Source organism: Lampris incognitus, chromosome 1, assembly GCF_029633865.1.
Source record: "Lampris incognitus isolate fLamInc1 chromosome 1, fLamInc1.hap2, whole genome shotgun sequence".
Classification (NCBI taxonomy): Eukaryota; Metazoa; Chordata; class Actinopteri; order Lampriformes; family Lampridae; genus Lampris; species Lampris incognitus.
In genome coordinates, this window is record NC_079211.1 from 106987541 (window position 1) to 107015158 (window position 27618).

General features: G+C 46.9%; 1 protein-coding gene across 1 annotated transcript in view; it reads left to right on the forward strand.

The window, feature by feature from the left end:
* The first annotated feature begins 4033 nt into the window (after positions 1-4033).
* Positions 4034-27618, forward strand: part of LOC130111529 (UDP-glucuronosyltransferase 2A1-like) — a 30700-nt gene continuing 7115 nt past the window's right edge. The window contains exons 1-5 of the mRNA XM_056278755.1: positions 4034-4054; positions 7508-8267; positions 13678-13826; positions 13992-14123; positions 24373-24460. Of these exons, the coding sequence (XP_056134730.1) occupies positions 4034-4054; positions 7508-8267; positions 13678-13826; positions 13992-14123; positions 24373-24460 (1150 nt within the window). The remainder of the gene's footprint in view (positions 4055-7507; positions 8268-13677; positions 13827-13991; positions 14124-24372; positions 24461-27618) is intronic.

Consider the following 27618-nt stretch of genomic DNA (forward strand, 5'->3'; position numbering starts at 1 on the left):
ATGTGACATATTTCCAGTTTGCTTCTCTGACCACTCTCTTGTACAGTGCTCGGTTTTCATAACGAGTGTTAAAACAAATAGTGCTTTCTGACTTTTTAACACAGGCCTTCTAAATGATAACAACTTTAGAGATGCTTTTAAGTTTTTCTGGGGCCAATATAGAAGCCGAAGGTCTGAATTTAGTTCTCTACAGCAATGGTGGGACATTGGTAAGTGTCAGATAAAGCAGTTTTGCCAGCAGTACACTCGCAATGTCACCAGAGACATAGCCAGATCTATGAGAGGTCTAGAGGATGAAATGGTGGAACTACAGAATTTGGCGGATTCCACAGGAGACAGAGGCCATATAGAGACTATCAAATCCAAAAAGTCTGCTTTGGCTAGTCTGCTGGGTATTACAGCACTGGGTGCACTGGTCCACCCATGCTTTCTGAATGTCACACATATGGATGCTCCTTCTCACTTTTTCTTTAGTCTAGAGCGCAAGAATGGGCAGAGAAAAACCATTCACTCTCTGCGTACTAACACTGATGTGCAGCTATCAGATTTTTCTGAGATTCTGAAATATGCAGCAGGGTTTTACAGTGATCTCTGTAAGAGTGAATTCAGACAGGATGTGCCGGGGGCTGAATCATTCCATGAAGGGCTAAAAAAGGTTGAGGAAGCAGTCAATACAGAGCTCGAGGCACAACTGTCCCCTGAAGAACTTCATGATGCCCTGCAACGTCTGGAAAGTGGCAAGGCACCTGGTATAGATGGTTTACCTGTTGACTTCTGCAAGTCTTTTTGGCCAGTGCTTGGAGGGGATTTGTTGACTGTCCTGAGGAACAGTACAACTGAGGGGCGGTTGCCTCAGAGTTGCAGAAGGGCCTTCATTACTCTCTTGCCAACGAAAGGGGATTTGCAGGACATTAAGAACTGGCAGCCAGTGTCCCTGCTTTGCACTGATTACAAGATCTTTTCTAAGGTGTTAGCAAGCAGACTGAGAAAGGTGATGAAGGAGGTCATCCAAGTTGACCAGACTTACTGTGTGCCTGGTAGGCTGATCACTGACAACATTACATTAATTAGGGAAGTTTTGGACTTCTCTAGTTCATTGGGAGTGGAAACTGGTCTTATTTCTATAGATCAGGAAAAGGCTTTTGACCGGGTTGAACACCAGCACTTGTGGCAAACCATGAAAGCTTTCGGTTTCAGCCCAGGTTTTATAGCTACGATCAAGGTTTTGTACAGTGACATTGAGAGTGTACTTAAAATTAACGGTGGTTTGAGTGCTCCTTTTAAGGTTCAAAGGGGAATAGGCAGGTATGTTCTTTGTCTGGAATGTTGTACTCTCTGGCCATTGAGCCCCTGTTGCATAAATTGAGGTGCGAGTTGTCTGGAGTTGCTTTTGCTGGTTGCAGTGCAACTTTTAAGCTCTCTGCCTATGTGGATGATGTAGCTGTGTTTGTAAAGGACCAAAGAGATGTTGATGTCTTAGTAAAAATGTTTAATAAGTTTGGTCAGATATCATCAGCTAGGGTAAACTGGGGAAAAAGTGAAGCACTGATGGTAGGAGAGGGACTGAACGGTAAGCTCATGTTACCTGGGGGGTTGACATGGAAAAGGGGAGGGATGAAATATCTGGGAGTGTTTGTGGGGAATGAAACTTTTTCAAATAAGAATTGGGAGAATGTTTTGGAAAAAGTAGAAGGGCGTCTTAGGAAGTGGAAATGGATTCTACCAAAACTGTCATATAGGGGTCACATGTTAGTACTCAACAACCTGGTGTCATCAACACTATGGCATCGATTAACATGCGTTGATCCTCCAACCAACCTCCTGGCCAAGATTCAGGCTGTGCTGGTGAACTTTTTCTGAGACAACTTGCACTGGATTCCTCAGTGTGCTGTACCTTCCTAAGTCAAGTCAAGTTTATTTATATAGCACATTTAAAACAACCACAGTTGAACCAAAGTGCTGCACAAGCTTAAAATACAATATAAAATAACTAACACATATGAATATAAAAATGCATGTAAAAATGACATATTAAAATAAAGAAATTAAAATGTAAACAATAAAACACAAGAGTAAACGTATATTTCCACAATAAAATCACAGTGTCAAGCTCAACTTGATTTGAATGCCAGCGAGAAGAGGTAGGTCTTTAACCAAGATTTAAAAGTCTCTAGGGTCTGAGCAGATCTTATGTGTACTGGTAAGTTGTTCCAGAGATCAGGGGCAGCAACTGCAAAGGCTCTGTCACCCCTATTCTTAAGCCTGGATCTCGGAACATGTAAGAGCATCTGGTTTTCTGACGTGAGTGCTCTGACTGGTGTATGATGAAGTATTAGCTCAGATAAATAAGATGGTGCCAGCCCATTTAAAGACTTGAAAACAAGTAATAAAATCTTAAACTGGATCCTAAAACAGGCAGGAAGCCAATGAAGGGAGGCCAGTACAGGCATTATGTGATCACGTCGCTTCTTTCCTGTCAGTAGGCGAGCGGCTGCATTTTGTACAAGCTGTAGGCGACGAAAGGACGACTGAGCTATGCCAACATACAATGAGCTACAATGATCTAAACGAGAGGTAATAAATACATGAATAACCCTTTCAAGATCATTTGGAGGGAGATAGGCCTTTATTTTTCCCAGAAGTTGTAAGGATGAAGGGGGTCAAAGGCTGATCCATCTGGCCAGCAGGGGTGCAGCCTTCCGCCTCCAGTTCATTCAAAGATTGCTCACTGGGCCTAGAGACTTAGTGTGGAGACCAGCAGCCTGTGCAATACTTCAGTGGTGTTGTGGACTCAGAATAGACTTGCCTTTGTTTTTAATGGCTATTAACAACTCAAATCTCAATGGATTGCCTGGTTTTTTATCGTGGGCTCATATGAGTGTGGAATATGTTCAAGGAGAGAATGGGATGTTCTAACTCTCTGAGCTGGCTTCTAAAAGAGCCGGTGGTGTATGGTGGGCGAATGGACACGTTCTGCGACATCAGACCCACTGTATCAAAGCTGTTCTGCCAGGCAAAGGTTGTCACGTCGGGTCAGGTGGTGGAGCTGGCTGGGCCCAATCTTGACAACACTGCTGCACTAGCATCTCACCTGGGAGTGAAATCTACACGCCTCCTTAGCCAGGTACTATTTAAGTTGAATGGTCAGCTCACAGCAATAGAACGGGGACTTTTGACATCATACTGCAGTGGTTTTACTCATCCCAATTGTGAGGATCCATTTCCTGTTTTAAAGGTTGTTCCTGATCTGAAAAATTGCACGGGGCCACTTTTGGATTTGGGAAATGTTCTTAATGAGAGGTTGAATGTACTTAAAGGTAAGACCATATATACTATGCTGGTAAAAATCCTGAATAATGAAAAACTGAGTGGTCGGACTGATACACCCTGGAGAGCCCAGCTGGGCTTGAGGGAGAATGTGAAGCCAGTCTGGAGGGGCTTATACAAACCACCGTTAATTAAAACTGGTGATCTGCAGTGGAGGGTCTTGCATGGCATAGTGGTGGTCAATGCTTTTGTTTCTGTGCTAGACCCTAATGTGAATGACAACTGTCCCTATTGTGCATAGAGAGAAACAGTTTTTCATTGCTTTTCAGAATGTGTGAGGCTTACACCCCTGTTTCTGCTACTAGAGCGTTTATTTAGATCATCTGGGGAAAGTTTCTGCAAACAGAATTTTATTTTTGGTTCCAAATACAGCCAACGTGTAAAATATAAATGTCAACTCTTAAACTTCATTGCAGGGCAGGCAAAAACGGCTATCTATGTGAGCTGGAAAAAAATAATTAAAGAGTGTATAGAATGTCATGTTGAAGTGTTGTTTAGCAGGATGGTCAGGGCCAGGATAACTGTTGTTTAGCAGGATGGTCCAGGCCAGGATAATTGTTGTTTAGCAGGATGGTCCAGGCCAGGATAGCTGTTGTTTAGCAGGATGGTCCAGGCCAGGATAACTGTTGTTTAGCAGGATGGTCCAGGCCAGGATAACTGTTGTTTAGCAGGAGGGTCCAGGCCAGGATAACTGTTGTTTAGCAGGATGGTCCAGGCCAGGATACAAGTAGACTTCAATTATTACAAGGCGATGAAAGATATGGACACATTCACAACTTTGTGGTGTTATAAAGGGGTGCTGTGTTCGACCATCAAGGATGAGCTGTTTTTTTCTGCAGAGCTCGGATAAAAGGGGTCTTACCGGGGTTTTTTTTATGTTTTCAGTTGTTGTTGAATGATTGTTTTTTTGGGATTGTTAAAAGATGCATACTGAGTGTTTGTAATTTGACAAGTATTGTTTATATGTTTAGAAAGATTTGAAGTCTGTTTTTTGTTAAATTTTTCTGTTAAATTAAAGACTTGTTTTAAAATTCAAATTCTCTCTTTCTCTCTCACTCAGTCTCTCCCTCGCTCTCTTTCTCTCCCTCTCTCCTTCTTTCTCTCCCTCTCTCTTTCTTTCTCTCCCTCTCTCTCCCCCTCTCTATCTCTCGCTCACTCGCTCTCTCTCTCTTTCTCTCCCTCTCTCCCTCCCTCCCTACCTCCTCCTGCTCCTCCTCTCTACCTCCACTACACAACTACATGATTACATGACATGGAACTACAGGAGTTCTCAAGTACATCACAGAAGACCTTGTGTGCAGTCTGTTATGGTCTGAGTGTTTTCTGTTTGTATTTGGTTTGTTTTTCTCCTCCTCTCTCTGAGTACCTGCAGGATGGGCGGTGACATGGAGGCGTAGCTGACCTACATCTGGGCTGACTGCAGCGAGGCACACCTGATCCCCATGTGCAATTACCCACCTCTCCTCCATAAAAGCCTGGTTCAGTCTCCGCCACCTCGCCAGATAATTCCCTCTCATCGGTATTGCCAGCGCACTCTGTACAGAAGAAGTCTCCTGAGAAAGTGTTCTCCCTGTCTGCTTGTTTTTGACCAAACTCTCCCCTTTGCCATTTCCAGACCGAGGACCTCGCTGCTTCAGCCCAGATCCCGGGAAGGTGCCAGCCTGCCTTCAGTCACCGCCACCTGCCATATTCCTGTTTTTCTGTTGCTGGCCAATTTGCTAAGGTGAATAAACCTGTTCGAGCACCACTGCACTGTTTTCTGCCCTCCTTGGGTCCGCATGTTCACCTAGGCCATAACAGAATTATCTGGCCTGTTTTTACTGTGTGTGGGGATTGTTGTGTTTTCACTGTGTATATGAGTATCTATGTTAATATTGTTATCTTGATCCATCCATCTATTATCTGAACCGCTTATCCTGCTCTCAGGGCCGTGGGGATGCTGGAGCCTATCCCAGCAGTCACTGGGCGGCAGGCGGGGAGACACCCTGGACAGGCCGCCAGGCCATCACAGGGCCCACACACACACCTAGGAGCAAATTACACTGCTCAAAAAAATAAAGGGAACACATAAGCAATGCAATGTAGCTCCAAGTCAATCACACTTTTGAGATATCAACCTGTCCAGTTAGGAAGCAACACTGATTTGTGAATCAATTTCACCTGTTGGTAAATTGTCTAATTTCCACCTGGTGGAAATTAGACAATTTGCAAGACAACCCCTATAACAGAAATGGATTTGCCGGTGGTGGCCACAGACCATTTGCTTGTCCTCATCTTTTCTGGCCGATCTTTGGTTAGTTTTTCATTTTGCTAGTGCCCTCACCACTAGAGGTGGCACGAGGCGGTATCTGCAACCTACAGAAGTTGCTCAGGTAGTGCAGCTCATCCAGGATGGTACATCAATGCGTGCTGTGGCAAGAAGATTTGATGTGTCTCCCAGCACAGTGTCCAGAGCATGGAGGAGGTACCAGGAGACAGGCCAGTACACCAGGAGACGTGGAGGGGGCTGCAGGAGGACAACAACCCCGCAGCAGGACCGCTATCTGGTCCTTTGTGCAAGGAGGAACAGGAGGAGCACTGCCGGAGCCCTATAAAACGACCTTCAACAGGCCACTAATGTGCAGGTTTCTGCTCAAACAGTGAGAAACAGAATGCATGAGGATGGTATGAGGGCCCGACGTCCACAATTGGGGCCTGTGCTCACAGCCCAACACCGTGCAGCCCGATTGACCTTTGCCAGAGAACATCTTGGTTGGCAGATTCGCCATTGGCGCCCTGTGCTCTTCACAGATGAGAGCAGGTTCACACTGAACACATGTGACAGACGTGAGAGAGTCTGGAGACGCTGTGGAGAACGTTCTGCTGCCTGCAACATCCTCCAGCATGACCGGTTTGGCGGTGGGTCAGTGATGGTCTGGGGAGGCATATCCTTGGAGGGCCGCACAGACCTATACGTGCTAGCCAGAGGTACCATGACTGCCATTAGGTACCGGGATGAGATCCTCAGACCCATTGTCAGACCATATGCTGGTGCAGTGGGCCCTGGGTTCCTGCTCATGCATGACAATGCTTGTCCTCATGTGGCCAGAGTGTGTCAGCAGTTCCTGTATGTCGAGGGCATTGATGCTATGGACTGGCCTGCACGTTCCCCAGACCTGAATCCAATCGAGCACCTCTGGGACATCATGTCTCGTACCATCCGCCAACGCGATGTCGCACCACAGACTGTCCAGGAGTTGACCGATGCCCTGATCCAGGTCTGGGAGGAGATCCCTCAGGAGACCATCCGTCGTCTCATCAGGAGCATGCCCAGACGTTGTAGGGAGTGCATACAGGCACGTGGAGGCCACACACACTACTGAGCCTCATTTTGAATCGTCTTGAAGAATTTCCACAGAAGTTGGATCAGCCTATGTTCTCATTTTCCACTTTGATTTTGAGTATGATTCTGAATCCAGACCTTAATGGGCTAATGATTTTGATTTCCATTGATCATTCTTAGGTTATTTTGCTCTAAACACATTCCTCTGTCTAATAAATAAAGATTTTCAGCTGAAATATTTAATTCATCGAGGTCTATATTGTGTTCCCTTTATTTTTTTGAGCAGTGTAATATGGCCAGTTCACCTGACCTACATGTCTTTGGGAGGAAACCGGAGCACTCGGAGGAAACCCACACGCAGACACGGGGAGAACATGCAAACTCCACACAGAGGACGACCCCCCCACCCCCAAGGTTGGACTACTCCGGGGCTCAAACCCAGAACCTTCTTGCTGTGAGGCGACCGCGCTAACCACTGTGCCATCGTGCCGCCCAATTGTTATCTTAATGTGAATGACAAATTGGACCATCAAAGACTTGGTTAAAGGTCCAAGGTCGCTCGCTCTCTCTCTCTCCTTCTCTCTCACACACGCCTCAATTCAATATTTACAATGTTTGAAGCGCAGGGATTTTTTTTTTTTGTTGCTGTGAGTGAATTTGCAGAATAGGCCAGAGGATTCTTGCTACACCTAAACTCTCTTGTCTTCACATGCCTCACATTTGACCTCCAAACAAAATCGGGTCATGTTATCTCGTGTGACAACGCCACAAAGAGCAACCACAATTCAGACTTCAGCTCTTTTGAGTTAATTATTATCTGTGGTGGAGTTCACGTTAAAAAGCATTACATTAGAACAGGTTTTCCCACCTGAAACACACACACACACACACACAGTCGCTATGAAGTCTAGTTGGGGCCTATTGTGTGTGCTGCTGGTTTTGTCTACGACCGGGACCGCGACAGGTGGGAACATTTTGGTGTGGTACACCGAGGGCAGCCACTGGATTAACCTCAAACCCGTGCTGGAAACACTGGTGGACAGGGGACACCAAGTAACCGTGCTGGTGCCGAGCACCTCCATCTACGTGAACGCCAGCGAGCCATCCAGCTTCGGCTATGAGCCCTTCAGCGTCTCCATCTCCATGGAGACACTGGAGGAGTTCCTGCAGGAGTTCCTCCACTTCTTCATGTATGAGATGGACCATATGAATTACCTCCAGATCTTCATCAGATTCGTCGAGTTAATGAGGAAAGACATGCGCTTCGCTCTCCAGTACGTGGACGGCGTGCTGAAATCCGACGCTGTCATGGGGAGGCTGAGAGAGGCCGGGTACGACCTCCTGCTTGCCGACCCCATCTATCCCGGCAGCGAAGTGCTGGCGGACATGCTGGATGTCCCCCTGGTCTTCTCGCTGCGCTTCTCCATCGCCCACACATGGGAGAGGCTGTGCGGTCAGCTTCCCGCTCCGCCCTCCTTTGTCCCCGGAGCCATGAGCAAACTGACCGACACCATGACCTTCTCCGAGAGACTGATGAACTTCCTCTTCTACACCATTCAGGACGTGACGGCTTACAGTCTCTGGCAAGACCTCGATAAGTACTACACCGAGATCAGAGGTGAACAGTTCGGAGAGACTTTTTGTTTGTTTCTTTGTTTCACCTTTATACAGAAGGCATTTTTTACCTGCCAGTTAAGATCTTCTTATTGCAGATCTGTGGCTAGTCTTAGCATCTTTATCCTAAGACTCGGATGCTCTTCTCAGATACGCCCTAGTTTTTCAGTTTTAGAAAGTCGTGTTAGTCCCTTGTGTTGTTCGTGACAGCAGAAAGGGGAGGAGGCCAGTTCATAACTGTCATTCTCACAACAGCTCAACCCAAATAATGTAACACAAAGCAGGAAGTGCTGACAGTACAATGTGGAACAGCTCAGCTTTGGCTTCATGCACTTTCCCGGGGATGAGCAGCTCTCGATACAGGTTCTCTTTTCTTGCTGCTTGAAGTCTGTAGTGTATTGGGTTTTCATGTTAATGCACATGCGCACGTAGTTAATACTCACGCGCTTATCGCGGAAGCAGGAAGTAGGTCGCAGAGTGTAATGGAGCCAACATGAGTGCCACTTGCTTAGATTAATGTATTCTGTATTCCATAATATTGTAACGTGCATGGATAGACACGTTGGTCCTTGACTAACAGGTCTGACCCTTTAGTCGAGCGGTCAGCGATGTCTCCTGCGGTGTGGGGGCCCCAGGTTCGCGTCCTGGCTGTGGCGATTCCCGAAGGAAGGGAGCTATTTAACTGTAGCGAATTCGGGGGACAACGCAACCACAAGAGCGGCCGGGAAGCGAACCTGTATCGCCCGCACCGCAGGAGACATCGCTAACCGCTAGACTAAAGGGTCAGACCCGCCAGCCAGCGGCCAGCGTGTCTTCTTATCCATGCACGTTACACTACCCCCCTCCTTCGGGAAGCGCGTCCCCGCGCTTAAGCATATCAGCTCCTTCACGCCTCAGGGCGCATACGCTTCCGATGGCCTTACGGTCGCTCCATCCCACTTCTGACACCAATGTAGCGAATTCGGGGGACAACGCAACCACAGGAACTGCCGCGGCCGGGAAGCGAACCCGTATCGCAAGCACCGCAGGAGACATCGCTAACCGTTCGACTAAAGAAAGGGTCAGACCCGCCAGCCAGCGGCCAGCGTGTCTTCTTATCCATGCACGTTACATAACGATCGCGGATGAATAGGCTGGGTAGCCCTTGGCTAACGGGTCGGACCCTTTAGTTGACTGGTTAACGTTGTCGCTTGCGGAGTGGGAGACACGACTTCGCGTCCCGGCTGTGGCGGTCCCGGCCCCCCGAATTCGCTACAATATGTTCAGTAAAAGTTGGTTAACAAATAACGTCTCCCCAGTCTTTTGACGGATCTCACACTGGCGACGAGGCGGATCCGAACCCAGAGAACAGTTTTATCGGAGCTGCGTCGCTTCATGCACGAGACACGGAAGGCTAGTTTCAGCGTCGTTTGCGAACCTGTGAGTAATTAGCACAGCGGTGGCTAACCACGTGCCATGGAGAGCCATGCGTATGCAGTTAGAGTACAGGGAACGATTATAATGTTTTTTTCTGCTAACGAGATAAAGGACAATAAAAACAAGACGTCCTGTGCTAGTGTGTGTGAGGCTGCAGCATATGCAACGTTGCGTTCTGTGCTGGCTCCCCAGCTGCCTCCCTCAGGGAGCTCTGCGGACATAGTAGCGCCATTACAGTCCAGCTCCTTCAGAAACTGGGCAGCGTTTTCAGTTTCACAACTGTAAACAAAAACTAGAAAAATGATTTTCCACAGAAAAAGCGTGTGAATGCTGAGCTACTGAAAGAAATCGCGAAAGCATTGCTTTAAAATGGATAAGTCACTAGCCTACCTGAAATACCTGGAAACTGAAATGTGAAATGGCTGAATATTTTAAAAGTTTTAAAGGTATGAAAAACTGAAAAATTTGCCATAATGTGCTAAATACATAAATAATTTGATTGTTGAATGGTTTCTGTAGTTTAAAGTATGAAAAAGTGGAAGTGGTGCAAAGATTTCAAAGTGCTCCCAGTCCCATTACAAACACACACAACAAGGCTGTAACAAAACTTGCAAGCATTTGCAGCAATTGTTTATGTATGGAAAAGGTTTGAATAGTCTGAAATATGTGACCCCCACTGGTAAAAGAGTCCCCAAGTAGGCCTAGGTCATTGAACTGCAAAACCTGACCTGAACATTGTTCTTCTAAAAGAAGAAAAAAGAGCTACAGTACATCAGAAGAAATGGTCTTTATTTGTTATGAGAGGAGGGGTAGAATGAAAGAAGGAGGGGTAGAATGAGAGGAGGGGTATGGATGACAACGCTGCAGAGCTGCTTACCATAAACACTCATCGCGGGCTTTTTCGGGCCCGCTTCCTGCAGTTTGGGATATCAACGGCTGTCAATATTATGGATACCCTTCTCACTGGTATTTCGGGGGTTCAGCCATATCTGGATGACACTTATCTCTGGCAAAATCATCGAAGAGCGCATTGTGCTGTGTTGAAATGCTTTGCAGAAGCGGGATTGTGATTGCAGAAGACGAAGAGCATCTTTGCTGCCAACCAGGTCGAATTCTTGGGTTTTCGTGTAGATAAAGATGGCGTGCAGCCAACCAGTGAAAAGGTGGAGGTCATTCAGAAGGCGCCCTCACCTCGGAACAAAACGGAGCTTCAGTCGTTTCTTAGGCTGCTCAATTTTTGCAGCTGCTTTTTGCCCAACAAGGCCACTGTCCTGGAACCCCTGCATCGTCTACTTGACCAGTCTGCCCCATGCCAGTTGACTGACAAACATGAAAAGGTATACACTGCTGCAAAACGGTTGCTACAGACTTAGAACGTGCGGGCACACTATGATGTGATGACACACCAGCGCCGCCTCACCAGGGGTGCTGGAATGGGGGACCATTGCCCCCCCCCACTTTTATCCTCTTTCCACATTTTTTAAAAGTCAGGAATCCCTGTATCCCCGCTAATGCCCCTACATTGCAATACTTACGGTAAAAAGACGTTTCAATCATTCCCGTCCACTGTAGGAAATTAGGTCAAATAAAGCGCGCAGACATAAATCATGAAGAATATTCACATTTTAACCCAATCAAGGGGGACATCGCAACACAAATCAAATGCATTGTAGCCTACATAGCAACCAATAAAATGATGTGTTTGTGTTGTTTGTCTGTTTGAGCCGTTAGCCTAGCTAACGTCAGCTCTGCTAGCTATCAATATTGCGAACACATGCGTCTGCAAAAATGTCAAAAGAACCAGTGAATAAGAAAGTAAAATACAGCCAAACAAAACTAAACTTTAACAGCAATGTTACACCCCCGCTGTCCACAACTCCATTGGAGCCTGGCCCCCCAAATCGAGAACCAGTGCAGCCAGAACCCCGAAGCAGCAGCTCCAGGACCGGGACTGCTGAGACTGTTGAAACCGCCAGCATAGAACCGAAACAGGCTAGTGCAGACTGCGTGGAGGATGGTTGTCGGGACATAGAGACGGGTAAAGCTGCACAGCTAATAACTGAACAAGAAATGTTTGTATCTAATCCCACATGCACTAGCTGGCTTATGTTTAAGTTATACCGATACTCCGTAGACAGGCCGCAGAAAGAGTGGGATTTCAAAACTGAATACATCCAAAGGAGTTGAATCAAGTGCAACTGGACTTGGTATATATCCGTGAAGACGTTTCACCTCTCATCCAAGAGGCTTCATCAGTTCGTGCCTTTCTGACTAGACCAAGCTAGTCTGACTGGCTGCTGATGAAACTCATATATTTATCCTCTTTGGAGTCGTTATCAGAGCTATCGATGGCCATGGCTCCTTGTGTTCCGATGGTTAGCAACGCCCGTCGTTATCAGAGGTATTGATGTGCATGGCTCTTTTGTGTTCCGATGTTAAGCAGCGACGGTCGTTGGGGGTGTTAGTTTCGACTTCGTTAGTGCTCCATTCAGTGGTCATGAGTCGTTGGAGCCATTAGTGACCGACTGTTGTTCTTGGAGGCTAAGCTTCTTGAGTCTCCTCACCATGATCATTAGACTCTTTTGAGTCTAATGATCATGGTGGCCTTCCACCTGAAGATTTGCCACCTGAATCAGCCATGCCTGCAAGGCCAAGAACACCAGAGGATGCCGGTGCCGCCAGGCCGAGTGAAAGTCCTTCTGGGCCTGTGGATGTGCCTGAGGCCACCACCCTTCTACGGTGCCCAGCAAGAGAGTGCTACCCGCCAAGGCACTTGACAGATTTTGTGAACTTGGGGAAAGGGGTGTAGTGTATTGGGTTTTCATGTTAATGTGCACATAGTTATACAAACACATAATCGCGTGCTTATCACAGAGCAGAAAGTAGGTTGCAGAGTGTAATGGAGCCAACGTAAGAGCCACTTGCTCAAGTTGTGTATGCTGTATTCCAAAATATGTCAGTAAAAGTTCATCCATCCATCCATTACCCAAACCGCTTATCCTGCTTTCAGGGTTGCGGGGATGCTGGAGCCTATCCCAGCAGTCACTGGGCGGCAGGCGGGGAGACACCCTGGACAGGCCGCCAGGCAATCACAGGGCAGTAAAAGTTCATTAACAAATATTGTCATTCTAGTCTTTCGACAGATCTGACAAAGTCTTTTTTTTGTTGTTTTTTTGTTTAGACACAAGAAGAAAAGATGAAAAGAAAAACAACACAAAATCTAGTAAGGCCTTTGCCATAATACACAGCACAAGCCTGTACATACAATATCACATAATGATAATATCGCAGTCATAGATGGGGATTTTTTTTACTGTAACAGCAAAGAGGTGTAGATAGTTTTTCACCCCCCCCCACACAAAAAAGGTTGAGAAACTCTGATTCACATTGTCTTTGTCATGATGCCTTTGGATTACAGTGGCAACAAGTGAAAGATTAATCAAGATAAGGTAGGGGCGTCCGGGTAGCATAGCTGTCTATTCCGTTGCCTACCAATCGCCACTTCGAATCCCCGTGTTACCTCCGGATTGGTCGGGCGTCCCTACAGACACAATTGCCCTTGTCTGCGGGTGGGAAGCTGGATGTCTGTATGTGTTCTGGTCGCTGCACTAGTGCCTCCTGTGGTCGGTTCGGGCACCTGTTCAGTAGGGAGGGGGAACCGGGGGGAATAGCGCGATCCTCCCACGCACTACGCCCCCCCTGGCGAAACCTTACTGTCAGGTGAAAAGAAGCGAGTGGTGACTCCACATGTATCGGAGGAGGCATGTGGTAGTCTGCAGCCCTCCCTGGATCGGCAGACGGGGATGGAGCAGCGACCAGGACGGCTCCGAAGAGGGGTAATTGTCCGGATACAACTGGGGAGAAAAAGGGGGGAAAACTAATTTAAAAAAAAAAGACGATAAGGCAAAAGGTTACCCTGTCTACAGCACCATATTCATTCACTGTCCTGTTGATAAATCGTAGCAAGACCTAATCCATTTGGGCCTTCACGGTGACAGGGATACCCACCAGTGCCTGTGAGATGATGGGGAGAGCGGACATCTGGCTCACACGAACCTACTGGGACTTTGACTTCCCTCGCCCTTCCCTCCCCAACTTCAAGTTTGTTGGTGGGCTCCACTGTCGACCCGCTAAACCCCTGCCAGAGGTATGGGACAAGTACAAGTTAAACAGAAACATGTCGTCCTCTTTTAATCCCTGCCTAAATTCCTGCCCTTTAAATGAGCTAGCCATCATATTCTTGGTATAAACGCCCAAGTTGGGCATTTGGATTGCGTTGGGGTGAGACTTTTTTTTCTCTTTTTTTTTTCAGGATATGGAAGAGTTTGTGCAGAGCTCCGGAGATGCTGGCGTTGTGGTCTTCACCCTAGGATCCTTCCTCAATAGCATCCCCATTGAGAAGGGGAACATGATTGCGTCCGCCCTCGCTCAGATCCCCCAGAAGGTCAGATGCAAGCTGCTTGCTGCCATTTTGGCCCGACATAAACAACTTTTTCATCCTTGTGTGTGTTGGGGGGGCGGGGGACTGGAAACTCTGATTGCTTGTTGGTATGACTGGCAATGTGAATGATTTTCTTTGTTAGCCCTGTGGTAAATTATCAGTATGTCCAGGTTGTTTTCCCCGTTTTTCCTTTAGTGCATGCTTGGCTTGGTTTCGTCTCGGCTTTAGAGACGAGATGGATGGAAGCTTCTCCAGCCAAGGACATGTCCAGTAGCAAGCAGGGGCCTCAGCTGGCTTTGGCTCTATTATCAAAGGCAGAATAAGGGGCAATGTTGTGGGATAATTTGGACAGGGTGCCTGTTTGATTCATGCCCTTTTTCCATTACCTGTTTAATGACGATGATCTCTAGACAGAAGGACAGCAAGATGAGACAACATCTTAGGACTGATGAGACAACAGTGTCCAAAAGATCTTGCGACAACCTTTTTGAAGATCATGGAAGTTTCCATTCAGGCATTCGTTTTAAAACTAACACACCATAGTACTGCAGACAGTTCCTTCTCAAGTTTTACATATTAGTCGGTCGCTCTGATGGCCGAGCGGAATAAACCGCCGTTCTTGCAGTCCGCTCGTCGTGTGGCTGCGAGGTTCGTAACCGGCCAGAGCGTCCACGGGGTAAAACATTCATTATATTAGGCCACCCTCACCCGAGGGATTATCGGTGTCGTGTTCGGGGACTCGTTTTTCTCCAGCGACCCCTCTGGCCCATCCGGGCGCCTGCAGCCCAGCAACCGAAAGCATTCTCCCTACGTCTCCTTCGCGGCCTGACGGTGACGCAATCCATGCGAGGCTTCAGCGTGTAAACGAGAGCAGTCGACATGAGTTTGAGGGAAGCTAGTGTAACGACTATCTCCTTCCTGTGGAAACGTGAGCCAGGGGAGTTATTCGATAAGAGTTCCGGCCATATGCCATTGGGTTAATCGGGTGGGATAAGGGGAAAAACTAGAAATAAATTTGTTGGAGCCGCAACAGTCTAGCGCCTCTACACCAAAAACGATCAGCCATTTCACTGTACCTTTTGTAATGAATGAAAGATGTTATTATTGTAGCGAAGTTGCTACAACGTCAGAATTGTGCCAATTGTCCTGTTTTACCCATCAGGCACTGCGTGCAGATTGTCAGTTGTTATTAAATGTTTTGTAAGTGTTTTATGTGGTTTTATGTGTTTATGTGATTACTATTTGTTGTGGTGTAATTGCAGTTGTCATTCTGTTGTGTTGTGTAACCTTGTAACTGAAACCCTGAACAACTTTGTTGTTCGAGTTGATGACCCCCATTGTCAAACTACTAAACAATCCAACGTTATCTGGGCCCATAACTTGTTAAAAGACTAGACTAATACTTTGTGTCTATCTCTGCGCAGATGAAGTGGATTATTAAACCGTTATAAAGAATCGTACTGACTACCGAAGTTCTGCTGGAGGGAAAAATGCAGCCTCCGTTTATTCGGTAGTTTTGGGAGATGAAGAAAAATGAACGGCGTCTCAGTGACGTAATCAATCCGCGCATGCAAGCGCAACACCGCCCACTTGTGGACAAACAAAGTCGTAAACAAAATAATAGTACACAGTAACACATAGTCATACAAATACGCTGGTGTCATATCTCAACACTCCCACTTATGAATCATGAGCTTACTGTATACCTTTTCTTATTCATAAAATAAAAATAAAACTTGGTATAACCCATACCACTCACATTTCACACACCAAACATTGCCTTAGCAAATGTCTTCAGTTTTACCTTGGATGCGGGCTTCGTCATTACATCCGCAACCATTTCGTCTGTAGGGCAATACACCAATGAAATCCTTTCCTTTGACTCCTTGGAGTACACACAATGGTCTGATTGGTTTTGTGTAAAACCATCACCTGTCAAACACTCGTGTAACAGTAAGTTCCAATTGCGGCCAGACTGCTTGAGGCCGTAGATTGACTTCTCTAGTTTACACACTAGTTTTTCTCCCTTCTCAATATAACCCTCAGGTTGTTCTATGTATATGTCATAGTCTATGGGGGCATGAAGATAGGCCGTCTTTACATCCATCTGGTGTAAAATCAAGTCATATTGAGCCGCCTTCTGTAGAAGCACTCGAACACTTGTTAGGTTGTCTGTCGGCGAAAATGTCTCCCCATAATCCACCCCAGCTCTCTGGCTATATCCCTTTGCTACAAATCTAGCCTTGTACTTGTCGTGTCCGTCTATATCTGTCTTTATCGAATACACCCACCTTCCTCCCACTGTTTTCTTGCCCTCTGGCAATTTCGTAAGGGTGAATGTTTTGTTGTCTCTTAGAGACTCCATTTCCTCGTCCATTGCCCTGGACCACTTTTCTGATTCTGGCGATTCCATGGCCTCTTTAAAGGTCAGAGGGACACCGCACACTGCCCTGTATGCATAATCTATAGTAGTGAGTGAGCTGTCATCACTGTCACCCTGACTATAGTCAATCAGGTATCTCGGAGGGTTGCGTTCCCTTTGGGGGTACCTCCCACTGGCTGAGGCTTGTGATGTCACCCTTGGGTGCTCCTCGTCATCATCCTCGGGTGCTGACTGTGTACCGTCAGTCTGTACTCTAGGCTGAGTTGCAGCTGTCTCAACAGACTTTCTCTCTTTTACCCAGTCTTCTGGGTGCAGACCTGGTGTCTGAGTATAATTTTCACTAGTTGCCTTGTGTATAAACTTAACTAGTCTGTGTTTCTGTACTTTCTCTTGGTCAGGGTTGTAGACTAGGTAGGCCGGGCTGTTCTTGTCATGTCCTACAAAACGCCCCCTCTCACATCTAGAATCTAACTTTCCCTTGTCCTGCTGGTAAGCATAGCATTCTGTCCCGAACTTTTGCATTCTAGCCATGTTGCACTTTTTTCCTGTCATTGCCGTGTATGGCGTAGTGCCTGTGTGCTTGTTGAAGCATCTGTTTCTGGTGTGGGCTGCCTCCTGTACAGCATAATGCCAGAGGCTCTTTGGTAGACCACTATCTATTAGCATACACCTTGCCATCTCGAATAGTGTGCGTCCTTCTCTCTCTGCAACGCCATTTTGATGGGGAGAGTATGGGCAGGACGTCTCATGTCTTATTTTGTTCCGTCTCAACAGGGTTTGAAACTCCTTGCCTGTAAACTCAGTTCCATTATCTGACCTTATGCATTTCACTGTCCCATAGGGAGATACATCTGCCAGAAATTTCTCGGTCGCTTGCACTGTGTCACTCTTTGTTTTTAAGAAATAAACACACACAGCCCCTGTGCACACATCTGTAAATGATTGCATGTACCTGAAACCATTAATGGACTCGTTTGCCACAGCACCGGCTAAATCAGTGTTTACCAACTCCAGTGGTGTCTTGGCTATGTCTGTAGATTTCCTGTTCCTGTTTTGGGTAAACTTCCCTTCTATGCATACTGCACACTCTTTGTCAGGTTTACACACTTTACCCTTTATATGCATACCATCAGTGATATCCTGTAGCTTTATGATATCGTCATAGTTGCAGTGGCCCATTATCTCATGCCAAGTTTCTATATCATGGCTCACATGGCACTTTTCAACAACACATTCAGTTTGCAAATAGTACATTTTCCCCTGTACAAAAATGTCAAACCTGGTACCATCCGGTGACATCAGGGCACCTCTGCCCTCTTCGAAGAACACACTGGCTCCGTGTGCTGTCGCAGACTTCACAGAGAAGAGCTCTTGGGGGTACGATGGAATATATAGTGCGTTCCGCAGTGTCACTCTACACCGTCGCCCCTCACTGTCGAGCAGACATACCGTAGCATCTCCCCTGCCCTGCACCACACCAAAGGTGCGCTTACCGTCCGCCAGCTCCATGCAGTGTTTCTCTGGCTCGAACGAGCTGTCAAAGCTCTTGAACTTCTTCTTATCATTGACTATGTGGGAAGAAGCCCCACAGTCAACAATCAATCCTGGTTTGAACTGTTGCCGTCGTCCTGGTCCTGCTGAGCTGGTCTCTCCAGCCTGCACTCTGAAGATGTAGTTCTCTTCTTCCACAGTATTCCCCGGTCCCTGACCTCGACCTGCTCCGTGACCACCGCCGCCGCCGCCACCTTGCTCGCGTGCACATCTGGCTCCATCAGCGCGGTCTTTCTTCTTGCACACTTTGTCCGTGTGACCCTTGACCCGGCAGAAGCTGCACCACACGCTGCGTGAACAGTCCGTTTTCCGATGGCCTTTGTCACCGCACCGCCAGCACACCGTTTGATCATCTTCTCCCTCACAGCGTTTCACTGGCTTTTTCTTAGGCGCTGCGTGGGCCTTCATCACCCTCTCGGACGTCTCGTCCGATGCTGTAGCATTAGCTACATCTTCTGCCGCCTCAAAGTTTCTCAATTTGGCCTTAAATTGTCCCAATGTCAACTCACTGTCGCCATGTGTCACCATTAGAGTGAATGGCTTATATCTCTCAGGTAACCCCCTCATCACCATGGCCATCATTAGTCCCTCACTCGGTGCTTCTCCCGCCCCTTTGAGAGCCGTAATGATTTGTTCAGCTCGGATAATGTATTCGGTTATCGTCTCATTATCAGCTTTCTTTAGCCCAGTCAATGTTACATACAGAGTGACAATCCGGGGTCTGCCCTTACCAATGTAATGTTCCCGCAACACCCGTAGACTCTCTCTACCTTTGTTCTTCGTTTCTCTGAAGATCAGTCCCAAGCTTGTGTTGTCCAATAAAGGCGCCAATGCGCAGTAGGCGTCCGCGTTCCGCTCCTCGTCTAGGGCCTGCTCTTCCACTGTCAAAGGTCCCACGGGCTCGGTAAGAATGGTGGTTTTCAGCCCCACACCATGCATGCAACAGAGCATTCGCTCTTCCCACAGTTCATACTCATCGGCCTGTCCGTTGAATGTGGGCCACCTGCTCTTCTTCCGCTCCATCTCCCTAGGTAGCGTTAGCTTAGCTTAGCGTTCCGTTAGCTTCCCGATAGCCTCTCTCGATGCTAACTAGCTTCACACTTGCTAACTTGCTACTCCGTGCTAACCTGCGCGCATCCCGCCATCCGAGGTTATCACACTTCGTGTACTTCTTTTATCAAACTACTAAATAATCCAACGTTATCTGGGCCCATAACCTGTTAGAAGACTAGACTAATACTTTGTCTATCTCTGCGCAGATGAAGTGGATTATTAAACCGTTATAAAGAATCGTACTGACTACCGAACTTCTGCTGGAGGGAAAAATGCAACCTCCGTTTATTCGGTAGTTTTGGGAGGAGATGAAGAAAAATGAACGGCGTCTCAGTGACGTAATCAATCCGCGCATGCAAGCGCAACACCGCCCACTTGTGGACAAACAAAGTCGTAAACAAAATAATAGTACACAGTAACACATAGTCATACAAATACGCTGGTGTCATATCTCAACACCCATGTATTGCGTCACACTTCGGTAAGTTTTTGTTTCTGTGCGAGTTCAATAAAGGGGCTGTAAAGTTACCTTTGTCGTTTCTTCTACGTTCGCCACATGATTTTTAAGGTCCTGTCACTTGTTTGACTAGACCTACTGACGGGTGTACGTGCAGTGCGTGTGACGTATACAGGAAGTTAGACGCTCATGTTAAGAAGGTTGTATGTTGAACGAACGCTAGTAAAAGCTGCACAGTTAAGAACCTACGAAGTCGACTCATTCTTCAGTTATTCTTATGTCAGTAAAATAAGGCGTCTACGGACATTACATGGTGTCAAAATAGTCTGTGTATCGGAACACGAGCGGTCATGCCGAAGTTTAATCCGCCGAGTGAATTCAAGTTTGACTGCCCCGTTGAATGGCCGGAGTGGAAACAACGGTTTTCGCGCTTCAGGCTCGCGACAAAGCTGGATAAAGACGACGGGGAGATTCAAGTGAGTTCGCTGATTTATGCAATGGGAAGCGAGGCTGAAAAGATATTCAGCTCGTTTGACTTCGCGGCGGAGGATGATAAAGTGGACTATGATATCGTACTGAAAAAGTTCGACGACTACTTTATTCCCCGCCGTAACATCATACATGAGAGGGCGCGCTTCTATCAACGTAGCCAGCAGCCAGGAGAAACAGCGGAGATGTACATCCGGACATTGTATGAGCTGTCTGAACACTGAGTTTGGGGACAAGAGGGATGAACATATCAGAGATCGTCTGGTAGTGGGCATAAAAGACAAAGTGCTCTCCCGTCAGTTCCAGCTCACAGCGGACCTTACTCTGGTGAAAGTCATTGAACAAGTGCGCCAGGCGGAGGCAATAACAAAGCAGCTCAGCCTCCAAGCTAACCAACCAGAGGCCCAGCTGGCTAACGTCAATGTTGTCCGACGGGGGGACGGACACCAAAAGAAAAAGGGCGGACAGCGTCATGGTGGCAGCAGTCCTGCAACCAACAAAGTAGATGAATGCGGGAGGTGCGGCAAGACGCAGCACACCGATGAGCGGAAGTGTCCTGCAATGAACAGTAAGTGCAACAAGTGTCTTAAAAAGGGACATTGGGAGCGTGTATGTCACTCTAAAGCGGTGAGAGAAGTCACTGAAGAGGTTAAACAGCTGTACTTTCTGGGAGAAGTTGGCAAAGAGAGCAGTCAGGAAGATTGGACTGTTAGTTTAACAATAAGTGATGTACCAATAACCTTTAAAATTGACACGGGGGCTGATGCTACTGTTATCAACCAAGGGACATTTAAAAAGCTGGAGCCAAACGTAAAACTGGGATCTCCTGACACATGCTTCATAAGCCCAGGTGGAAACATCAGCTGCATAGGACAGTTTCAAGCCACAACCAACTACAAGGAGAAACAATACTCCTTTCCAGTGTATGTGATCAAGGGGAGAGGCAGCTGTCTGCTGAGTCGTCCAGAGGCAGTGGAGATGGGTCTAGTGAAGCGGATGGATGAGGTCAGTGGAGTTTTCGGTTCAAGTGGACTGCTGAAAACAGACCCAGTGAAAATAGCTCTGGTGGAGGATGCCCAGCCATACGCGGTGCATACAGCCAGACGGATACCGCTGCCACTTGTACCACTGGTTAAGAAAGAACTGCAGCGCATGGAAAATGAGGGCATTATTGAAAAAGTGACTCAGCCCACAGAATGGTGCGCCGCTATGGTGCCGGTGCTGAAATCAAACAAGAAAGAGGTTCGCTGCTGCGCTGACCTCAGGAGGCTGAATCGAGCGGTGAAACGTGAGAAATACGTGCTGCCCACTATGGAGGAAATAATGCCAAGGCTCGCAGGGTCAAAGTTCTTCACAACGTTGGATGCAGCAAGTGGGTTTTACCAGATCCCCTTGCATGAAGACAGCAGGGGGCTCACCACTTTCATCACCCCATTTGGGAGGTATGCTTTCTGCCGCCTTCCATTTGGTATAACGAGTGCTCCAGAGATTTTCCAGAGAAAGATGGCGGAAACTCTGACCGGGCTAGAGGGCACAGAGGTGTACATGGATGACATCCTTATACATGGAGAGACTGAGGAAATCCATGACCGGCGCCTAGCAGAGGCGCTGGGGGTCATTGAAACAGCAGGTCTCAAACTGAACCAAGTGAAATGCAAGTTCAAACAGAAACAAGTCCGCTTCCTTGGTCACGTCATTGACGAGGCAGGCATCAGACCTGACCCGGACAAAGTGGCCAGAATAGAGAACTTTCCTTAGCCCCAGAACGTGACGGAACTCAAGAGGTTCCTCGGGATGGTGAACTATTTGGCAAAATACGTCCCAGAGCTGTCCACTGTAGGTCAGCCGCTTTATGGACTGCTTAAAGCAACGACAGAGTGGCTGTGGGGACCTGCACAGAACACAGCATTCCAAGACCTTAAAGCAGCACTCGCCACCGCCCCGGTACTCACCTTTTATGACGTCACTAAGGCTACGGTGGTGTCAGCAGATGCCAGCAGCTACGGGCTGGGGGGCGTTCTGCTCCAGCAGCACTGGGAACACTGGAAGCCCGTGGCCTACTGCTCCCGACGGCTGAGTGACGCAGAGACAAGGTACGCACAGGTCGAGAAAGAGTGCTTAGCCAGTGTCTGGGCATGTGAAAGGTTCGAGAAGTACTTGTTTGGGCTTGACAATTTCAGACTTGTCACCGATCATAAACCACTAGTGCCTCTCATGAACAGCAAAGACTTGGATAATGTGCCCATTAGGTGCCAGAGACTGTTAATGAGGCTGATGCGTTTCAATGCAGTGGCTGAATACGCACCAGGCAAAACGTTAGCTGTGGCTGACGCACTCTCCAGAGGCCCAGAGCAGCGCTACGGAGATGGTGCTTCTCATGATGATGTTGCAGCGCACATCGATGCCATCGTGTGCCAGGTGCCTGCCACACCTCAAAGGATGCAGGAGATAAAACAGAGCACAGATGGGGATCTGCAGCTCCAGACAGTGTTGGGCTTCATCAGACACGGCTGGCCTGAGTATGTCGATAAAGTGCCGGAGACAGTCAGAGACTTTTATCAGGTGAGAGGGGAGTTATCTGAGGTAGATGGTTTAGTCATCAGAGGCAGTCGTATCGTCATTCCCACAGAGATGAGGGAGGTGATCTTAGAGAGAATACACGACGGGCACCAGGGGATAGTTAAGTGCAGAGAGAGAGCTAGGCAATCAGTGTGGTGGCCCAAAATGACGGAGCACATTACAACAAAGATACAGCAATGTCAATTCTGCAGAGAACACAAGAACACAGAGAAAAGAGCCTTTAATGTCAAGTGAGCTCCCATCCAGACCATGGCAGAAAGTTGGCATAGACCTGTGTGAGTACAAAAAGCAAAACTACTTGATAGTGTCTGACTATTGTTCCAGGTTTTTGGAGATCCTAAATCTACCAACAACTACTAGCAGTCAGGTTGTAGCTAGGCTGAAGGCTACATTTGCATGTTTGGTATCCCTGAAATTGTAGTTAGCGATAATGGGCCACAGCTAGTTTCAGAAGAGATGAGGAGGTTCAGTGAGGATTATGATTTCATCCATGTGACTTCAAGCCCACACTACCCCCAGAGTAATGGACAGGCAGAGAGGGCTGTTCAGATAGCCAAAAGCATATTAAGACAGGAAGACCCTCTCCTCGCCCTGTTGACATACAGAGCTACACCCTCTTCTTCCACTGGAGCCAGTCCAGTGGAATTGCTCATGGGTAGGCGAATCAGAACCACCTTACCCACATTGCAGCATAACCTGAAACCGGCCTGGCCTAAAGAGGAACTGATCAAAACCGCTGACGCCGCAGCCAAATCGAGACAGGCTTTCTACTACAACCGCAGGAACGGCGTGCGGACACTGCGCCCACTGAACTCGGGTGACGCAGTACTCACCAAACTTGATGGACAGAAAACAGGGACATTGCCAGCAGTTGTTCACAGTCAGAGCTCCACTCCCAGATCCTACATAGTGGAGACAGCTCAAGGTGAACATTACAGAAGGAACAGGCGCCACCTGTTGGCCACACCCAAAACACTCACCTTTCTCAGCAGGGATCCTGACCATGTCACTCCAGGGGAGAGTGGAAACACGGATGAGTCCCGAGCAGCAGAAATGCCAACTTCCACACCATATGTTACTCGCTCTGGCAGGGTGAGCAAGCCAGCAATCCGGCTGGACTTGTGAGGCGTATGGACTTGTGTACTGTGGGAGATTTTTTTTTAATTTTTTTGTAAAAAGGGGGGTGATATACAGGTTGGAATTAAAATATAAATATTTCAGTTGAGTTATGGACTCTTTAAAGCTTACACCCCAGGCCTGTCAGTAAAATGTTGGACACTGTAAATCAAAGATGTTTGATGTCTTTGCTCTTTCTGTTTTACAGTTGCTGAAAGAAAGAAAATGGTATTATTTTATTTGTCAAATAAAGCTACGGTTAAAGTCAGGAGTTGCTAAACTGGAGTTAAAATTGTTGGCAGTAAATGTTCAGAGAAATGTTTAGAAAATCATCTTAGAGGGGGAGATGTAATGAATGAAAGATGTTATTATTTTGAAGGTCCTGTCACTTGTTTAACTTGACCTACTCACGGGTGTACGTGCAGTGCGTGTGACGTATACAGGAAGTTAGACGCTCATGTTAAGAAGGTTGTATGTTGAACGAACGCTAGTAAAAGCTACACAGTTAAGAACCTACGAAGTCGACTCATTCTTGAATTATTCTTATGTCAGTAAGATAAGGCGTCTACGGACATTACACTTTTAGACTCCAGAAACACATGGATTTCCCTTATTGTCAACAGGTTATTTGGCGACACAGCGGAGAGAAACCAGAGACTTTGGGTGCCAACACTAGAATCTATGACTGGATCCCCCAGAATGACCTACTGGGTATGTGAACACATCCTTTTTTCTTTTTTTTTTGACCCCCCCCCCTTTGTACTTGGCCAAATGTCCTATTTTCCGAGCTGTCTCGGGCGCCCCCCCCCCCCCCCCCCCGGTCAATCCGGTCAATCCAGGGAGGGCTGCAGACTACCACATGCCTCCTCCGATACATGTGGAGTCGCCAGCCGCTTTTTTTCACCTGACAGTGAGGAGTTTCGCCGGGGGGACGTAGCGCCTGGGAGGATCACACTATTCCCCCCATTTCCCCCTCCTTCCCGAACAGGCGCCCCGACCGACCGGAGGAGGCGCTACGGTAGCGACCAGGACACATACCTACACCCAGCTTCCCACCCGCAGACATGGCCAACTGTGTCTGCAGGGACGCCCGACCAAGCCGGAGGTAACACGTAATTCGAACCGCCGATCCCGCGTTGGTAGGCAACGGAATAGACCGCTACGCCACCCGGACGCCCGCATGAACACTTTCATATGAACTAATGAACAGGTTTTCAAAAGTAAATCTGCTAAGACCTGATTCCAGCATCCTATTTAATTCAGACTCAGAACCGTGTCTACCTTTCTCTGCAGCCTATTCTACCTGTCCGTCTACATTTAAACATACATTTAGCTGCCCAGTACTTTATTCCACAGAAAAGACAAACTACACAGTGGTGAGCAATGTATAAAAGTTAGGTCATTTCTTGATTCAGGGTCGTGCTAATGTATCCCTCACCAGCAGACCGTGAGTCTGGATTTGTTATATTGTTGAGGGAAACAAAATCTAATTTGTGATGTGTCAACGGCAAACAGTACACGTGGGCACAGTTCAGTACCGTTAATGGAAAGGAATGAGCTAAGCGTTTGAGGAATCACTGATAGTCCATGGGCCAGAGCCCAAAATTTCCTATTTCGGTACACTCAAGGTGGCAACTTACTTATAATTTTTGAAAGGATCCATGTCTGTAGATGATATTTTGGTATGATAACCATTCCTGAGTGGCAGCTGTATCACAGTTATCAGCTCATGAAGTTAACCACCCCCTAAAGTAAATTGCATTTTAGACGCTGGTGCATATCCTGGTTTAGCCTCATGGTCAGGACATTTTTCAATGTTCTATAATATTGTCTTTGGTATCATTTTAAAGGGGACCTTCTTAGCTTTCATTCAAGCCCTGTTGTGGATATTTCTCACAAATATAGAGGTCACTTGAGCTCTTCAACCCGTCAATAACACACATCTTTCTGCAATGTTCGCCTAAACTATATACTTTCTTTTAGCCCTGTGGCATCTAGGAATATCAGGGACACAAAACACAAAAACTGGAATACTCACAGGACTGTAAAGATTCAGGAAATGTATAATATACCCATACTATTTCATTGTGTGAGGTGATTGTGAACCTTAAATTAGAAGGGCATTATTACTAAGAAACTAACTAGACCAAAGTCAGTTAGTCCATGGGTCAGACCAGATATCGATATCACCCAAGGTGACACAACTTCACTGGTGCCATTTTATTTGGTACACTAACAGAAGTAAAATAATACATGATAACCTTTCCAAATGAGCAGCTATTTCATTTTTCTTTCAGGAAACCTGTTTCTGTGCCTCTCACGATTGTGTATTTGCCCAGATTTTTACAAATATAGCATTTCAACACCCCTGGTACTGATTAGCCTAGCTTAAACTCTGGGACAGTTCTTAGTTGGCCAACAACCAAGGATAACCAGTACTGTGTACTTCCATTCATTGTGCTAAGCTAGGCTAACGTGCAGCCAGATAGCTTTCTACTAAACACATATAGAGGAAACTGGTATCTATCTTCTTGTCTCACTCTGGAGAAGATTGTAAGCTAATTTCCCATAATGTTAGCATGTTCTTTTAATGTATATGTTAATATGATTAGTTAAAGTGGCTACGAGGAACTTTCATCTTGTGTTGATTTTAGCGGCCTCATGTGGACAAAATACAGCTGTTGCATAGCAACTAGGTAATGTATCTATTTGTGGCTATGTAAGATAAATAATGGTAATATGACGCTGGTGAAGCAAAGTAAACTTTGTTTTAGTAGTGTTCATACACCTAAGTTACATGTATTTGTTTGTATGTGGCAGGTGAAAACTGACTGAATATGGCCACTGGTGAACAAGCAAGTTTTTACCCAATACCAAAGCGCCCACGGGTGGAGTGCATTATCCACTGTTCTGATGATACAGATAAGCTGGTTTCACTACAAAGTGTCGACTCATAGAGAACTCTGCTCAGGGCAGCTCAGATACGAAATCATGCACCAGTTTTGAAACTGGCAAAAGACATTCCTGAGGGACAGATTCCAGCAATCTACTACCACAGAAAGTGTCGCAGTATCTTCACTATGAAGCAAATTCTTGATGGCCTCCTTGCAAAAGAAAAGAAAAGTTGTGTCTCTGCTGAAGAGAAACAATCTAAGAGAGTAGCTCGACATGCTCCAAGTACATCTAGGACTTATGATGCAGAGTGCATATTTTGTCAGAAAAACAGCAAATATTCCAAGAGACAGAATACGAGAGAAGTACTGGTGCAGTGTCGAGAACTGCGAGCTGATGCAAAGATCAGGAGTGCAGCCACAAAGAAAAGGGACAGCAGAATCCTTGCCATTGTGAGTAGAGACCTTGTAGCAGCTGAAGGGCACTACCACAGGTCATGCTATAGACTTTACACCAAAGAAGAGGTTTCCAAAGGAGAGGTTGCCAGCAATGAAGATGATGATGCTGCAGCCCAGTATGAAGCTGCTGTGAATAAGGCATACAATGAGCTGTTCCTCTTCATCAGGATGGAGCTTTTTGGCAATCCTCAAGTGATGACAATGACTGATCTCTCTTCTAGACTGGTAGCTTCAATGAACTCCCAAGGCATTGCCCAAGTCAAGGAATCAACCAAGAAGCACATAAGGCGAAACCTGGAGAGTGAGTTTGCTGGAGCCTTGCAGATATTCCCTGATGAGAAAGGAAAATTCCTCCTCTATTCCGATAACTTGTCCATGAGGGAACTTGCCAAAGAAAATCAGTCTCTCAAAAGGGAGCTGCAGACCCTGAAAAGTGTCAGTGCACAAGATGTTATAGCCAAAGCAGCCATCAAATTGAGAGCAGACAGTAAAAGTCAAGATGTTCCTCAAACCTGGCCG